This window comes from Aptenodytes forsteri, unplaced genomic scaffold (assembly GCF_000699145.1).
Source record: "Aptenodytes forsteri isolate BGI_AS27 unplaced genomic scaffold, ASM69914v1 Scaffold283, whole genome shotgun sequence".
In the NCBI taxonomy this organism is placed as follows: Eukaryota; Metazoa; Chordata; class Aves; order Sphenisciformes; family Spheniscidae; genus Aptenodytes; species Aptenodytes forsteri.
This window is the reverse complement of record NW_008794167.1, coordinates 553,106-568,728: the sequence shown is the minus strand read 5'-3', so window position 1 is coordinate 568,728 and position 15,623 is coordinate 553,106. Positions and strand designations below refer to the sequence as shown.

Here is a 15,623-nt window from a genome sequence, read left to right as displayed (position 1 = left end):
GCACCGTGAACTTGCTCATCCCACAGTTGGACGACGTGTCCAGAAGGATGCTGTGAGGGACGATTTCAAAAGCCTTACTAAAATCCAGAAAAACTACATCCACCACCTTCCCTTCATCCACTAGGCAAGTGACTTATCATAGAAGGATATCAAATCAGTTAGACAGGACTTTCCCTTCGTGAACCCATGTTGAACGTGCCTGATGATTGCATTGTCCTTTAAATGCCTTTCAATAGCACCAATCTTCTCCATAATTTTTCCAGGTACTGAGGTTAGATTAACAGGTTTGTAGGTTCCTGGTTCTTCCCTCATGTCCTTCTTATAAACTGCAATAACAATTTTAACAAGGTTAAGTGAAGTGTTTTACAAATAGGGTTGGTGTGGCCTCGCTGAAGCACAGCTGGTAATAACAATCCCTCCCCCTTCTCGTTTAGCCTGGAAAAGTTGGTCACTGCTGTGTTTAGAGGATGAGAAAACCTCATCGCTGCCTTTCTTTTTCAGCATAGCTCGTGCTGTTCCTCAGCAGAGCTAACTCTCCTCTCCACCCCAGACTTAAATTCAGAACTTAAATTTGCTGTTCTCTTGTTGCTGACAAAGAGGCAGGTCTCCAGTTCCAGCCAGCCACCCACATGCAAAAGCTCCTCAAATGACAAGAAACTGCACTAAAAAAAAGGGAGGGGTCCAGACACATTAAAAACATAGTTAATGAGTCATGATTAAACAGCAGCTTTAATGATGAGCAAGAATAAACTGTAAAAAAGCTGTTTTGCATTATACATGCACAACCTTTACCAGGACAGCAGGCAGCTATCAACAGGCCAGGGAACTGAAGAAAACAATGCAATTATTTAACTTTTCAGAGGCTGCACAGGAAGCACAAGGTCCTCATGCCTAAGGAAAGCTATGCTGCTTCATAACAGGAATGCTACAAACCTGCAGAGGTGGCACAGCCTATACATCCATCCTTTCCAGACAGACTTTCTGGCTCACTTACCTGTTTAGGGTCAACAGTGGCAGCTGGAGACTCCAATTCTATTGTTACAGGACCATCGTTCTGGATGTGTACCTGCATGTAGGCACCAAACTTGCCATCTGAAAAGGGAAGAGACAAGAAGTGCTGAGGGCTCTTGGAAGGATAACACATACATCTTTACCAAATGTGCTACTAAAAAGAAAAAAAAAAATACATAAAAGGACAGCCAACTAACAAACTGCAGAAAGCTACTAAGAAAAAAACAGTCTATGTGCACCCAGCTATGTGGTCTGACATTCAGAGATGATAAATACGCAGCGAAGTACAGAAATGTCCACAAAACAAAGCAAGTCTACAGATAATCAAGGTGCTCATAGTTCAGGATAGGCAGGATAGTTCTCACAGGCAGGAGATGAAGTTTTAAAGGATGTTAACAGCTAAGCCTAGGGATCCAGTCCAACTAACCCGTTGATGTTTTGAAGAAATCTTACATATAAGCAAAAGATAAAAAGACCTGAAGACTACTCTGAAGCATTTGACATTGAATACTCTAGAGCAGGGGACATTGGTGTGCAGCTCAGCCCCAATCTGCTACAGCAATTTCTACATTCCTGCTTGCAACCTAGGCCGTTCTTTGACAGAGTTTGGCAAAAAGGGTGGAAAACAAGACAGTGTCTACTCCCTCAACCCTGCCTACTTCACAGGAATACACTTCTGAAATCAGAAACATCTATGTCATCTGTCATCAATGGCATTTATTAGCACACCAGCTGAGGCACAGACCACATTTTTGGTAAGCATTTGAGAAGTTTCCATCACAACAGACCCATGACATTTTTTATGCTGTATAGTCTACAAAAGCCATCCCTTTGTATGCTGTCTTCTCCTCACATCTCATTTTTCTTTGTGCAAACTTCCTTGCTCCATTTTTTCTAGTCCAGCTTTCTACTCCTCAAACTCAGCCCACCCCTGGCTGAGCCTACTTGACTGCTCACTCCCACATATTCTCTTCTCCTGTCCCGCACACCTGAGTAGGCTTTCTAGACCTTCCTGTAGGGACAGCAACAAGAACAGACGCTACCATATCAATACAAATGCATGGAAGAGAAAAAGGTGTACTGCAGCAAGCAGACAGCAGTTATCGAAAGACTGGAACAGTCTCACCTACTGGGAAAGCAGGCCTGGAGCCTGCTCAGCAGCACAACCAAAACCACTTCCAGTACCACCTCGGACAGTGAGCAAGAACATGCTGAAAGCTGTAGGCTCAAACTTCAGTGGAGCAACCACCCACTAGGAATATTTACATGAGACTTTGTATAGCTACACAGCAGCTTTCCATGGCAACACATGATGTCCCTGACTGAACAGAGGTCAAACCAAACTGTTCTGATTCTTCACACACATGTTACTGGGGACAAATAGCTCTGGAAGAGTTTTCAGTCTTTTCCTGTCACGTCCTGTAAGTCAGACAGAAGTCTGGTATTTGCTTAAAAGAAAAAGGAAAAAGAAAAGGCATGTTCAGGCCTGTCCAACACGTATGGACCATACCACAACAGATCTACTGCCCAACTGCTTTTCCAAAGGTTGTATGCCACAAGCCACCCCATGAGCTAGAGGTACAAGCTCTGGCAAAGCCAAAAACTATAGCACTGCACAAGAGGCTGCTGGCAATGGTCCAGCGGCTAAGGAAAGGGTTCCTGGACTGATCACTGAAGTCACAGCAACAGAAACGCCAATGGGAAGGGGGCAAGAGGAAGTAATTCTATGAAAAGGAATGTGATTTACTGAACAAAAATCTGCACAATTTTACCAGCTGCACTCCTCAGACGTTTTCTGCCCCACAGTGGAGGTGGCAGAAGAGAACGCGTGCCCAGTGTCCCAGCTCGCTGTCTCTACACAGGCTCCTTTGATCAAATCGACCTTCTTCAATGTTTCATGTGGGCTGAGAAATGTTACGGGTGTTCAATCTAGAAACCTGACAAAGGCATGGCTGCCACAGCTGCACACCCCCAGGTCCCAACAGTAGCAAGGCTGAGCATGTATTCCCAGTAGGCACACACGCACAAACACATGTATGCTACACACACACACACGCATATATATACACACAGAGCCAGCTGCACAGGTACCAACAGACACACTCAGCACTCACATGAACACAAATAGCACCTACAGCCTCACCTTGAACCTCTCACTGGCTGATCAGGATGAAGGTCCATAGTGGGAAATATGTACACATATACAATGCAGACCCCTCCAGCAGCTGGGCTTAGACACTCAGTCTGCCCAGTAGCTGCCCATGGATCTTGGCCTCCCCACATGCTGGCACCTGGGGATACAAGTCCCTGAGGCCTGCAGCCCTGCTCCAGCTGCTGGTACAGACCCCCTCGCACACATGCACACACACACGCGCGCGCACGCATCTCCCCCCAGCTCTCTCGCAGTTTGCTGGCTCCCCCCCATCTTACCCTTAGAAACACACACACACAGAGGTCTCGTCCTAGTGACCCCCAGTCTCTTCAGCAGCTGGCCAGGACTCCTCTAGTCCCTCCAGAAGCCAGTTCCTCCTGTGGTCTCACCCTCAGAGACACACCCCCAGACTCAGCTCTGGCCACCGCAGCTCCTCGCCAGCTCATCCTGCTGTGTATTTGCTCGCTCACCCTCACTCGCAGACACGAGCCTCGGACCCACAGTCCCACTCCAGTTGCTGCACTCAGACCCCCATTCACACACATGCACACAAAACAGTGGGTCCCTCACCCAGGAAAACAGTTAGAAATGGACTTTAGTAAGAAGACAAGGCAGACTGTGCTGATCAGGCACAGGGCATGGCCACAAGCGTACTGACCAGCCGTTGCTTACATGTGGCTGGCCCTTTTTATACCCGTATCCCTTTATTTTCCCATGCTTGTTCCTCCTGAAATCACCTAGATTCACCCCTTTCCCTGCCTTTGCTTTCTCACATAAACATCCCATAATAAGTCTTGTGCGACCCTGAAATGCTCTCCTCCTGCATGCGTATCTCTAGGCAGTGACCTCCCTCAGTCTGAAAGGTGCTCCGGAGAGCCACTCCCATTGACTCCCCAGGATGGGCATCACACCTGGACCACAGGACTGAGGGTCCCCCAGGACAGCCCTGGGAGGGGCCCAGACAGGGTTTGCGAACCTCTGAGTCCAGAATTTGGTTTCCCCTGCCTGCCTCTGTGCTCCTTTGTGTGTGTGCAGACCAGCTTTGCACCACATAACTTAAGAAGAACTACTACAGCAGGAGTGAAAACATCTTCCCATCTGACAACTCCACTGTAGGGTCAGTACCCTCTGGGTACTCTGAGGCTGCAGTGGCATCAAAGAATGGCACATCAGAAGGTACTGGCACATCAACAGTTACTGCTTTAAAAAGGTGCAGCTGACTTGACTGGGTAAATCGGGTAAATAGAGATACCATGAAGCTGTCAGTATTTCAGGAAAGGATCAATGTGTTCTGAATGCTAGCTAATGGTGCAAAAGAAAAAAAAAAAAAAAAGAAAAGCGTTACTAAATAATTACAGAAAATAACAGAAAATTTACAAGATAAAAGTATTACAAAGCAGGTGAAAAAAATCAAAAAGATCTGTTCTCATTTTATAAATTTGCAGGAGCCTGGAACATGTAAAGGATCCCACTGAGAAAAGATGTCAGAGCAATCAAAAAAACAGTGATTATAATTTGCCAGCACAGTTTTCAAACCCTTTGCCACCCATGATAGATGAGAACCTGCAGAGAAAACCCAGGTAGTTTTTTCCTAAACCTGTAGCTTATGGTTTCACTGGTGAATCATGCAGGCACACATTTTCAGAGATGCCTATAAATGACTCTCAGTTGAGAAATAAAAGCTTGAAGAATGCTTGCTTTTGGTTAGCTGTATCTGCACACCTGAAGTCTAGCTATCATAACGTGTAAGAGTCTCTTAGAGAACAAATACCAACCACAGTGCAGGAATCTCACAGAATTGTTTCCTGCACAGAAGCAGTTTCTGCATCTGACAAGCACAATAAAACAAGACTCTCAACCTTTATGCAGACAATGAGGGAAGGATCTACTGACATGCTTAGAAAGTGGTTATATTGCTTCTTCAGGAAGATCAAGCAGACGCTACTTGAGCTGCTGCTCCTAGAAGGGTTTTTGTTATACTTTCAGTGTATATGGAAAGAGATGTACCCCTATGCTGATCACACAAACCAGTCAAAATTAATGCATCTTTCTTTAACAAAATAATAAACAAAAAAATACCATCTTAAACTTTATTAGTGGGAGCACAACTTTTCAAATAGCTCTCTACATATCGTATCATCCCTCCGCTGTACTTTACTCACAGAAAAGGACCATCTTTTGCACTTCCCATACATGTATGGACCTAAAAAAAACCAAGTAAACTTCACAGGACCCTTTTTTCAAAGGCTGATAAAGTGGTCAAATAACCCCCCACCTTTACCAGAACACTCAAAGCACTCCCATGTCACAAGCACTTTCTATCTTGTTTCGGCATCAGAACTACTGTCACGGGACATCTTTCTGTAACAGCTCCCTCCCATTCCCCTCATACTTAAACTTCCAGTCTTTTGACCCAAGGTCACCCCAGGTCAAGGTGAATCACAGCTCAGAAAGTTTAAGATTTACAGCTGATGGAAACAGTACTTAAAACAGAAATGTCTGTTAACACTGCTCTCCCCTATAGCCTCTCTCTTCCAGACCTTCCCTCAAAGACAGGAAGGGTCTCAGCGCCTTGCAACCACCACAATATAAAAGGCAGTGCAGGTTTCAGTTTCAGCAACCTCATTCTCTCAAAGGATTTAAAAAGCCAACTGAGGGAGAATTCCTTCACACGTTCCAAAATCCCTTTATTGGTCTTAATCCAAAACGTCTTGTGGACCACCACAGGCCCTCATCTTCAAGTTTTCAAACATACTGCAAAGGTGATGTTGTTATCAGAAGCAGCTGCCGCCCTCCCTTATCACAAATTGATGCATCCTGTAGTTTCAGGGACCATGGTCCCTGCACAGTATGTGCTTTCCTCATGGGACACTTCTAGATTTTTGTGCTGGCAGCTCCCTCATACAACAAAACCAAAGGGTTCTAGCGGTCCATTGGTCCTCATAGCTCTTTTCATGAAGTGCCCTCACTGTAACACAGCTTTTTTCTCTGCAGCTTCAGGGTCTGGTCTTGCCTGAAGGAACAAGGGAAAGCTAAAACCTAGTTTCACAATCTCTTCTTAAATCAATGCCTAATTCCTCCTTAGGAAGAGAAGCTTCTTCAGCAGAATCTCCCCGTGTTGGCTGCCTGCCTCAAAAACATGTTCCTGCCTTCCTTCCCTTGTCCCACTGTCTGCTGTAGTTTCAGTATATGGCAATTCATATAAACTTTCAAAGAAGGCATTTTTCATTTGTGTGTTATGGTTTCCTGAAGAGGTAAGTTGAGAGACAAGCCTGACTCCCCTAAAACAGACTGACATCTGTGGTACCACTGCATTTTGCGTTCACCTAAGAGCACACCGGTGCAACACATCACCTCTACAGTGCTGGGGCAGACAGGCTGCAAAGGAGTTGATTGTTCTGCCCTTGAATGCAACTTCTCAAACTCTGATACAGACAAATCCCTCTTCTGCACAGGACTGCAAGGAAACTGAAGACATCATCTCTTCCATCTCTCTGTCCCAAGAGTCTGTCTGGATTGATTTTCATTTTTCAGTCAGAAGGAAAGGAGGAGAAAGAATCCACTCTCCTTGGATGTTGCTTGTTACCCCAGCTACTTTGGGTAAATTTATCACATGACCCTGTACTGTCCATGGGAGACACTAGCAACTTACCCTTCAATACTATTTCTTTTCCTGCTTTTTATACCACAATGCTCTGCAAGGTAGTAAGTACCTTCCCCCACTTTGAGACTTCTTGACTGATCAGGTCACCTCCTTGCAACATCCTCTGCAAGAAAATAGGATCCTACAAGTATAATTAAAGTGACAAGTTTATTCTGCTGGACACCCACCTCTTCGAACTCCTCTTCCCTTAGAATCTGGCATGCATGCCTTCTTCAGAGGCAAAGAGGATCTTTATCTGAGGTGAGACAGACAAGCCACATCTGAGATGTAAAGACTTGAAAATGAGATATAATTTACTTTCAGAATGTTTTGGGACATATCTCAAGACTCATGACCTAGAAACTTCACATTGATTTTATTCAGAAGTTACTTCTAAGCTTGTCTACTTGGAAAGTTATTCCTAATTAAGCCCATGCGGGTACTCCCGCTCCAGATAAGCGCCCGTATTCCGAAGTGACAATACTCAAAAAGGCAATTAATCAGTGAGAATAATTCTGCTTTCAGCTTGCACCAAACCTTAATCCGAATTAAACTCCTACTTGTGGAAGAGTCCTCCCATATTTACTCAGATATTGCTATTAAGGGAGTGAGATATTTCACACTCTTTGCCATGCTAATCTTTAGTGCCTCAGAAGACTAAATCCACATTCAAGACAGAGAGCGAAGGCCCTGACACACAAGGAGAAGCCTTGGTAGGCCCAGTTTTTGGATATTAGCTTGCGTAACAGAGTCCTAAGCGTGGAGTGAGGTGTTCAGGAATGAACTTCACAAGAAAGCACTGAAGTGAGACAAGCAAGGATTTCTGATGCAGCCTTCTCTTTCCATGGTGTCCATCTGCAGTCTTAAGACATCTGTGTGAAACTAGGAACCATGGCTCTGAGCCTTCTCCAAGATTTTGTTTGTCAAACGTCCCGCTGCTCTGGGTGTGAAAGAATGGTTTGCGCTTCTCTTTGGGGAACACTTACCACTCTAAGCTCCTAGCTGGCAAGCTCCAGATAGACCAGATGTCAGACGGAGGAGCTGCCTGCCCAGCACCTACAACAGTGGCACACATAGCAGCTCAACTTCAAACAGCCAAAGTACTCTACTGAAAAAACATAGGGACTAGAAAACACAAGGCTCTTAAGCAATATGGCGAGACATTTATTGATCTGTCTTTGACTCAGGTACACAAATTCCACTTTAAATGATGAAATGATTCTTCTAAAATGCATTAAGCAATTTGTAAGATAAAAGGGAAGGGCACCTACAGCAATCCAGAGAATCAAACTCTAATCTCCCAGTAACTACAGTTGTGTGTGTGTGTGTATGTGTATATGTGGGGCAAATATATGAGTACAGATTTTGAAGACAGAAGGTAGAGCCTCATGCTGACACACCAAGCCTATTTTAATGGCCCAGCAGCTCATTCATCAGTGCTCCTTCCCAGGGCCCTCCCATCACCCTTTGTAACACAGCAGCCCATAGGACAGCCCCCAGCAGGGCAGGTTCTCATTTCATTAGGACTTTTTCTGGGCAGTATGTTTGCATGCCACATTAAATCACAGCTCAGGTATTACAATTTCACAGTTATACTCACACTCAAGCAGTCCTGCTCATATACGGCCTGCCAGTGTGTAAAGGCTCTGTGTTCGAATCCACCTCAGCTCAGGGCAATTGTAAACTCTGTCAACGCAACCACAGGACTTAGCCTGCTATCCATGGAACCGCCAAGCTTCAGAAACTTTGCACGCACAAAAATAAATAGATAAAACAAGCAAACAAACAAAAAACCACTGGCAAAGCAAGTGGCACAACAGAAACTTCAATCATAAGAGTTTAATAGACTCGGATGCAGCACAATGCAGACTGCATAGACTAAAAAGAAAGCAAAATAAATTAACAGGTGGTTCCAGTGCTGCCAGCAGTTTCAAATGCATGCGTTATCTGACACAATAGCACAGGTAGCCACCCTTGGGTTTCTAAATCTATGTTTTCAGCATGAAAAAAAGAAAATGCAGAAGTCAAAGTTCTTTTTGCAGGAAGTGCCAAAATATGGGCACTTAACAGCAGTGTCTATTCATTTCAGGTGTATAACTTATCCACTGGAAAGAGAAGTGCAAAAAGCTGCTGTCAAAATGTAAACTGATTGAAAGTATTTCAGAAACAGAGTATTTTCCAAAGTCCAAGGACAAAGATGTAGATTTACAGAGAAATATAAATTTTTCTGCACCTCATTTAAGTGAAAGAAGGAAGCCCATACTTGCTTTTAGTTTACCTACACATAAGGGTCCAACTCAATCAAATCTTACTAGAGCAAATGTTATTCCCATTGACTTCCCAGGAAGTTCTGTTATCAGTTTCAGAGGCACAGGAACGGGTTCTAACTTAGTCATAACTCAACAAAGATAAAGATTCAAAAAACACATAATCCAAATTCATTAGAACAGAAATCTTCTATGTTACGGACCAAAAGGGATGCATGGAAGGGGTATCAGAAGTGCATTCCGTATCATCAACAAATGTTGATTGGAAGAATATTTCAAGCTACTGGAAAGTTGACACAAGATGGACATTTTATGTGTGCATTTCACTGCGCCTCTTCGGAAAGCACTTCATGATATGGGTACTTGGGATAATTATCTTTCATCTATAGTCAATACAGAGATTAACCTCTAAACCTTTCCCCAGCTACCAGTTTTCTGCCTTTTTTCCCTTTTTTTTTTCCTCATAAGGAAAGTAAGGCTGACTATTATCATGATCTCTGTTTTTCCACTTCAGTCTATTAATAGCCCCCATTTAAAAAATAGTCTTTTCTGATCACTTGTCTTCTGGGCAAGTGTATCAAAAATTCAAGTCTAAATACGAAAACAGCCAGAAAGTAAACAGAAAAGCAAACAGAAAAGATTAAGGGCAGATAGAGCACAAATGCAAAGGGAAGCCAGGCATTTTCTGGTGAAGAGAAAACTGTTGCATACATGGCACAGAGTTGAGAAAAGATAGTCTAAATCAAACGCTGTTCTCAAGTAGCACATTACACTTCCTACTGTCATCATTACCATTTAACAGAATGTAAAACTAAAGTGGCAGATGGAGCTACGCTGTCCATCACACACTGGCAATGCCTTCGAGCCTGACTAACCACATATGCCTCAGAAAAAATGCTCCTCCTAGGTTAATCTAGCTACACAGCACAAAACATCCGGCCTTTGAGGGAGCCTGACCCCCGAGCTTGTTCTCATGGCTGCAGTCTCTCTGGGTTACATTGTCAGAGTCATTGCTCACATTGTACAGCCAGTAACACTACAAGAAGGTCTACATATCAAACTATTCCAGAGGAACGCCAGGAAAACGGCTTGGCTAGAAGACGACTGGAGTGATCACCCTGCCGGGCTGCTAGTGGAAATACCATAACATCCCTTTATCTACTGCCGCGGAAAGGCAGCTCCTTTGCCACACAGACAGAGAATCACAGAATAAAGAAAGCAACGATCAGGGAACAGCATATACAAACAAGGTCCACTGGTCACATCAAGGACCTTACCAACCTTTTGCCCTTACCTTTAATAAGCTCTGGTTTGTAGGCTTTTCTTAGCTGCTCTAGGAAGTTGTTATAAAAACACTCCGCCTGCTCTGTGGGCATTGCCATGTGGTAGTCGGGCTTGTTTCCTTTCAGGATGCACTGGAGAGTAAATTGGCTCACACACAACACTTCATACTGTTTATCCATCACGCTTTTGGACCAGTGCTTCCCACTTTCATCTTCAAATACTCGCAAGTTCAAGATCTTTCGAACCCTAGGAGGAGAAAAAGACAATTCCTAAATTGCCCCATGCAAGATCAACAGGTACAAGTTAATGCCTACCACACAGGATGAGATAAAAGGGAAGGCAGATGCATATTCATTCTGCCTCCACATAACAAGATATCCCTTTGTCCCTTCCTTCCTAAACCATGGGAATCTCGTCACATTAGGCAGAGCCATATCCAAGAAAGCCCTTACACATAACACTGTCAGACCATTAATTAACTTCATCATTTTACAGAGCATGAGATCAGGACAGAAAAACTGCAAGTTACGGGGTGACATGAAGATGGCATAGGAAGTAAGAAAGCTTACTCTTTACTACCTGATTTTATGTGTCACAACATTATTTAACATGTGAATAGTTTTGGGAATTTTAATCCTCCCACCGCACTGGGAAATCACACTCAGTAAGAAATGAGATCATCCTAAACTATGGTTTCCAGACATGATTCACATATATTCCTCCAGCTTTGTCACCTCCTAGCACTCTTTCCAAACAAGTCAGATGAGGACAGCACTCTTTCATCAGGATCATAGAATCACAGAAAGGTTTGGGTTGGAAGGGACCTCTAAAGGTCATCTAGTCCAACCCCCCTGCAATAAGCAGGGACATCTTCAACTAAATCAGGTTGCTCAGAGCCCCGTCTACCCTGACCTTGAATGCTTCCAGGGATGGGGCATCCACCACCTCTCGGGGCAACCTGTGCCAGTGTTTCACCACCCTCAGCATAAAAAATTTCTTCCTTATATTTAGTCTGAATCTACCCTTTTTTAGTTTAAAACTATTACCCCTTGTCCTATTGCAATAGGTCCTACTAAAAAGTCTGTCCCCGTCTTTTTTATAAGCCCCCTTTAAGTACTGATAGGCTGCAATAAGGTCTCCCTGAAGCCTTCTCTTCTCTAGGCTGAACAACCCCAACTCTTTCAGCCTTTCCTCATAGGAGAGGTGTTCCATCCCTCTGATCATTTTCGTGGCCCTCCTGGACCTGCTCCAGCAGGTCCATGTCCTCCTTGTACTGAGGGCTCCAGAGCCAGACACAGTACTCCAAGTGGGGTCTCACCAGAGAGGAGTAGAGGGGCAGAATCACCTCCCTCAACCTGCTGGCCACAGATGAGAGGAGGAAGGCAGGGAACAGTGCAGAACTGCAGGTGGCAGCAAAGTGGTGCCTGGGACTTGTTTGTATTTGTATTAAGGCTGATTTTTTGATCTGGGGGGCAGAACTGACTGGTTTGAATACTCAGAGAGGACAAGGAGACTTTCACAAACGGATCCTGAAAAGCAGCAGGCAGATTTGCAACCCAGTCTATGGCTGGACCTTGATTGATAACAAGACTACATGCATGCCACTCCTGTCTTTGGTTTCTTCTTTTAGCTTCTACAAATCTGCAGCATCTATAAAAAAGGGAGCGTATCAAGTGCAAAGCATTTCAATTGCAGCCATCAGCCAGACATTTTAGGCTGCACCAGCAGTGAGGCAGTTAATGTAAAATAAAGCTGAGACTTTGTTATGGTCATGGAATAGAATCATAGAATAGTTTGGGTTGGAAGGGACCTTTAAAGGTCATCTAGTTCAACACCCCTGAGGCACAGTCACAAAAACCATCCTTGCCAATTTCTGCATGTCAAAGACAAACGGAATTGACTCCTGAATGAAGTGGATGGTTAAAAGCCTTGGAAGGTCCCAGCACATAGGTTTAAATCATAATCACTGCTATGTTTTAATGGTGAAGACGTTTGTTGTTTCATTTACAGCATTACTAAGGTTTCCTTTAATAGGACTTGAAGAGCCTGGTTAAGCTGATTTATTTCATTCCTTTTTTTCAGATGCTCGCTTCCTGCCTTTCCTGAGTCAGTCATCCAAACAACCTGGTGTCGAGAGCACAGTCGCTACAGGTCACCCGCCTGCAATATTCAGAAGCATCTTTCACATTCACCAAGGTAGGAATGAGAACCAACAATAGAGCAAATCTTAGACACTGAGGAGGCAAACAGTAAGGCAAGCCAATGGAGCATGTCATAATAAAAACACCTTCAGCTTTGCTGCAATTTTCTACAAGTTTCACATGTTTATGTGAGATCTTTGGTGACCTTTAGTTCACATCCCCACTCCCTACTTTCTCTTCCGCATCTGCTAAGAGTTGTTTTCACACTCGCTCACATTCTTCTCTCTTCACTGCTTGAGCCTTTCCTCTTCTTGACATCAGTTAGCTCTATTACCTGTTTCTTCTTTGCCTTCATAAGAACTGAGGTCAGCCCTAGAACAATGAAGAGTCTGAAGGAGACAGAAGAAGCCCCTGGAGAACTCTCTCCTGCGTGTGTTTGCCAGATGAATCACAGTATTTTGTGGCCATGGAACAGATGGCCAGAGCCAGCCCTCCAGGCTGCCAAAATTGATTCACTTTTATAGAAAAGTAACTGACGAGACTATCCAGCCTTTTGGAAGAACAAAACTTCTCACGTGCAAGCTAAAATAAGAGTTTGAGGTTTCTGATACATCCTGTCCTTGAAGGATGGAGTCCTTTGGGGTAAATTCATACAGTGAAAAGGACAGACATTTAAAAAAGGGCAATCAGAAAACCCCAACATGTTGATTCTTCCTTTTTTGAGTCTGTTCTTGATAAAAAACACATAGACAGGGAATGGAAACAGATTTTTCTCAATGGAACATAGAAAGAAAACTCTAAGAAACCTGTATTCAAGGTAAAATCTGAAGAGGAACTAACAGGCAAACCTGAGTTTCCCAACAGAAGTGCCCCATTTGTTTGGCTACTGCACAGTTATCACTGATTCAGTGTCAGAAATGCACAAGTGAAAGAATACAAGGCAAAAGGAAATATGTGACTTACATGTGCTCCAGCTCTCTTTGTGTATCTTCCAAAGAAATGCCCAGCAGCACACAGAGGCCTCGTCCTATTGAACTTATTTGTTCACCACCCACTGAGGAAGGGGGGGAAAAAGAAAAGTAAGGCTAAATGCACCGTCTCATTTTATGACACAGGTAAGTACTGATTTCAGCTGGCAACTGTACAACCACCAAAGAAAACATCATTCTAAACCCTTCTTCTTTGTCTTAAGTTTGTTAGAGAGTAAAGATCACATAGAAGCCCTCTTTCAGAAGTCTTCGCAACGTCGTGACTTATTTGTGAGGGACTAGCTCAAGACGCTTACTCCAGCGTTTAAAAACACTGTATAAAGATTTTTTACTACAATTGGACCAGCAGTGCTAACCAGAGAGGTGGCAGAACTCTCTCCAATCCTTGTAAAAATTATCCACCTGGTTGATACCAATAAGTGTACTCAATTTCTCTACTCCACCACTCCCTACATATTTTGCATTAGTTGTGAAAAGGTGATTTCTACTTGGTATAGTCCTCATGGATTTTTTGAAACAGGACTTGTAAAAACCTGCAAATTCTACCCTCCTAGTTGGGAACACAACCTTTTCAATGACATTTACAATAAAACACAAACCATCGCAGATCCATTATGTTTTCCTAAGAAATGTTTTAAAATTATCTTAATTTAATTAAATTATATTAATTTAAATTATCTTAACATGGCTGAGCCTGAGATGACTGTAGTAAGATTTAAATGAGGTCTGAAAACTGAGATAAGCACCAGCTACCTAGCTGTTCAAACTATACCCAGGCTCATGCAACTGGGAAAAAAAGCCCCAAACATCCTGTAAAATGAAAGAAGAGGCCCCCAGCAAAAGCTGAAAGCTTGTGTCTGTGCACCAGTGGCCAGATCTGGACTATTCCCAATGGGCAGAAGCAAACCACGGGGGAAAACTCCCAAAAAGTCTTCCTTTCTGTCTGATCTAGGTATGAGCCCTCCAGCTCAGAAATCTATCCTCCTGCTAAGCACAGCACTATCTCCCTCACAGAGGGACATCTCAAACTCTTTAACGGCCAGAAACAACAGTTTAAATTCTACCCAGAAATGTGGCGATAAGTCAGCCACAATCCCAGTGCTGATGGGGTCTGACCACTATTGTACCCGCAGTACCAGCTGTGCACAAAAGCTGTGCTCCTTACTTATTCACAGGCATGCTCTTCCAACGCTTACTGACCAGCCACACACAAGCAGAAGCTGGTTACTTAACATGCAGGCTATCCTGCTGCACACCATTTTGCCCCTGGGCCCCACAGCGGGCACACTTACTGCCTCACATGCAAACTTCTCGAGGATTTTAAGCATCTTGAACACAGAAGGTCCAACCGCTGCAATAGCAGGGACATACCGTCAGAACACACCATTCCTACCGGCAGCTAAGCAAGCACCAGAGCTATCGCTGGCTTCCTTGACCCACGCAAGCAATGCATGGCGGCGACTGGGACAGCACTGCCAACACATGCAAGCAACGCGAAAAGGTGAGCCAGGCTGCGCTGCCAACACGCTTGCAATGCAAGGAGGCGACTGCAATTGTAGTGCCGACGCATGCAAGCCACAGGAGAAGGCAAGTGGGACGGCACTGCCAACACACGCGAGCAACACAAGGAGAAGACCGCGACCGTAGTGCCAACACATGCAAGCAATGCAAGGAGGCGACTGCAACTGCGCTGCCAACACACGACAGCAACGCAAGGGAGCAGCTCTGATTATAGTGCCGACGCGCGCAAACCACGTCCCTGGCAACTGGGATGGCACCGCTGGCACACGGAAGAAATGCAAGGAGGCAGCTCTCATCATACAGACGACACACGCAAACCACGGGAGAAGGCGACCGGGACAGCGCTGCCGACATACACCGGCAACGCAAGGAGGCGACTGGGCCAGCACACGCCGGCGACACAAGCAAAGCAAGCCGACCCACGCCAAACCCGCGCAGAGGGACACAAGTTGGGGGGTGGGGAGGACGGCCGCCCACGCACGCCAGCCGTGGGGGAAAGCGAGGGGGATGGCGCTGCCCACACACACACACGGAGGCAACGCGAGGAGGGGACGGCGCTGAAGGGAAGGCGCTGAGGGACCGCTGGAGGCCGGGGCGGGGAAGGGAGGCCCGGCA

General features: G+C 44.8%; 1 protein-coding gene across 1 annotated transcript in view; it reads right to left on the bottom strand.

Annotated features, from left to right (window-relative positions):
- DTD1 (D-tyrosyl-tRNA deacylase 1) overlaps positions 1-14,874 on the bottom strand; it is a 28,509-nt gene extending 13,635 nt beyond the window's left edge. The window contains exons 1-4 of the mRNA XM_009281583.1: positions 14,859-14,874; positions 13,462-13,552; positions 10,368-10,603; positions 995-1,092 (exon numbers count right to left, since the gene is read on the bottom strand). Of these exons, the coding sequence (XP_009279858.1) occupies positions 995-1,092; positions 10,368-10,603; positions 13,462-13,552; positions 14,859-14,874 (441 nt within the window). The remainder of the gene's footprint in view (positions 1-994; positions 1,093-10,367; positions 10,604-13,461; positions 13,553-14,858) is intronic.
- Positions 14,875-15,623: the final 749 nt, after the last annotated feature.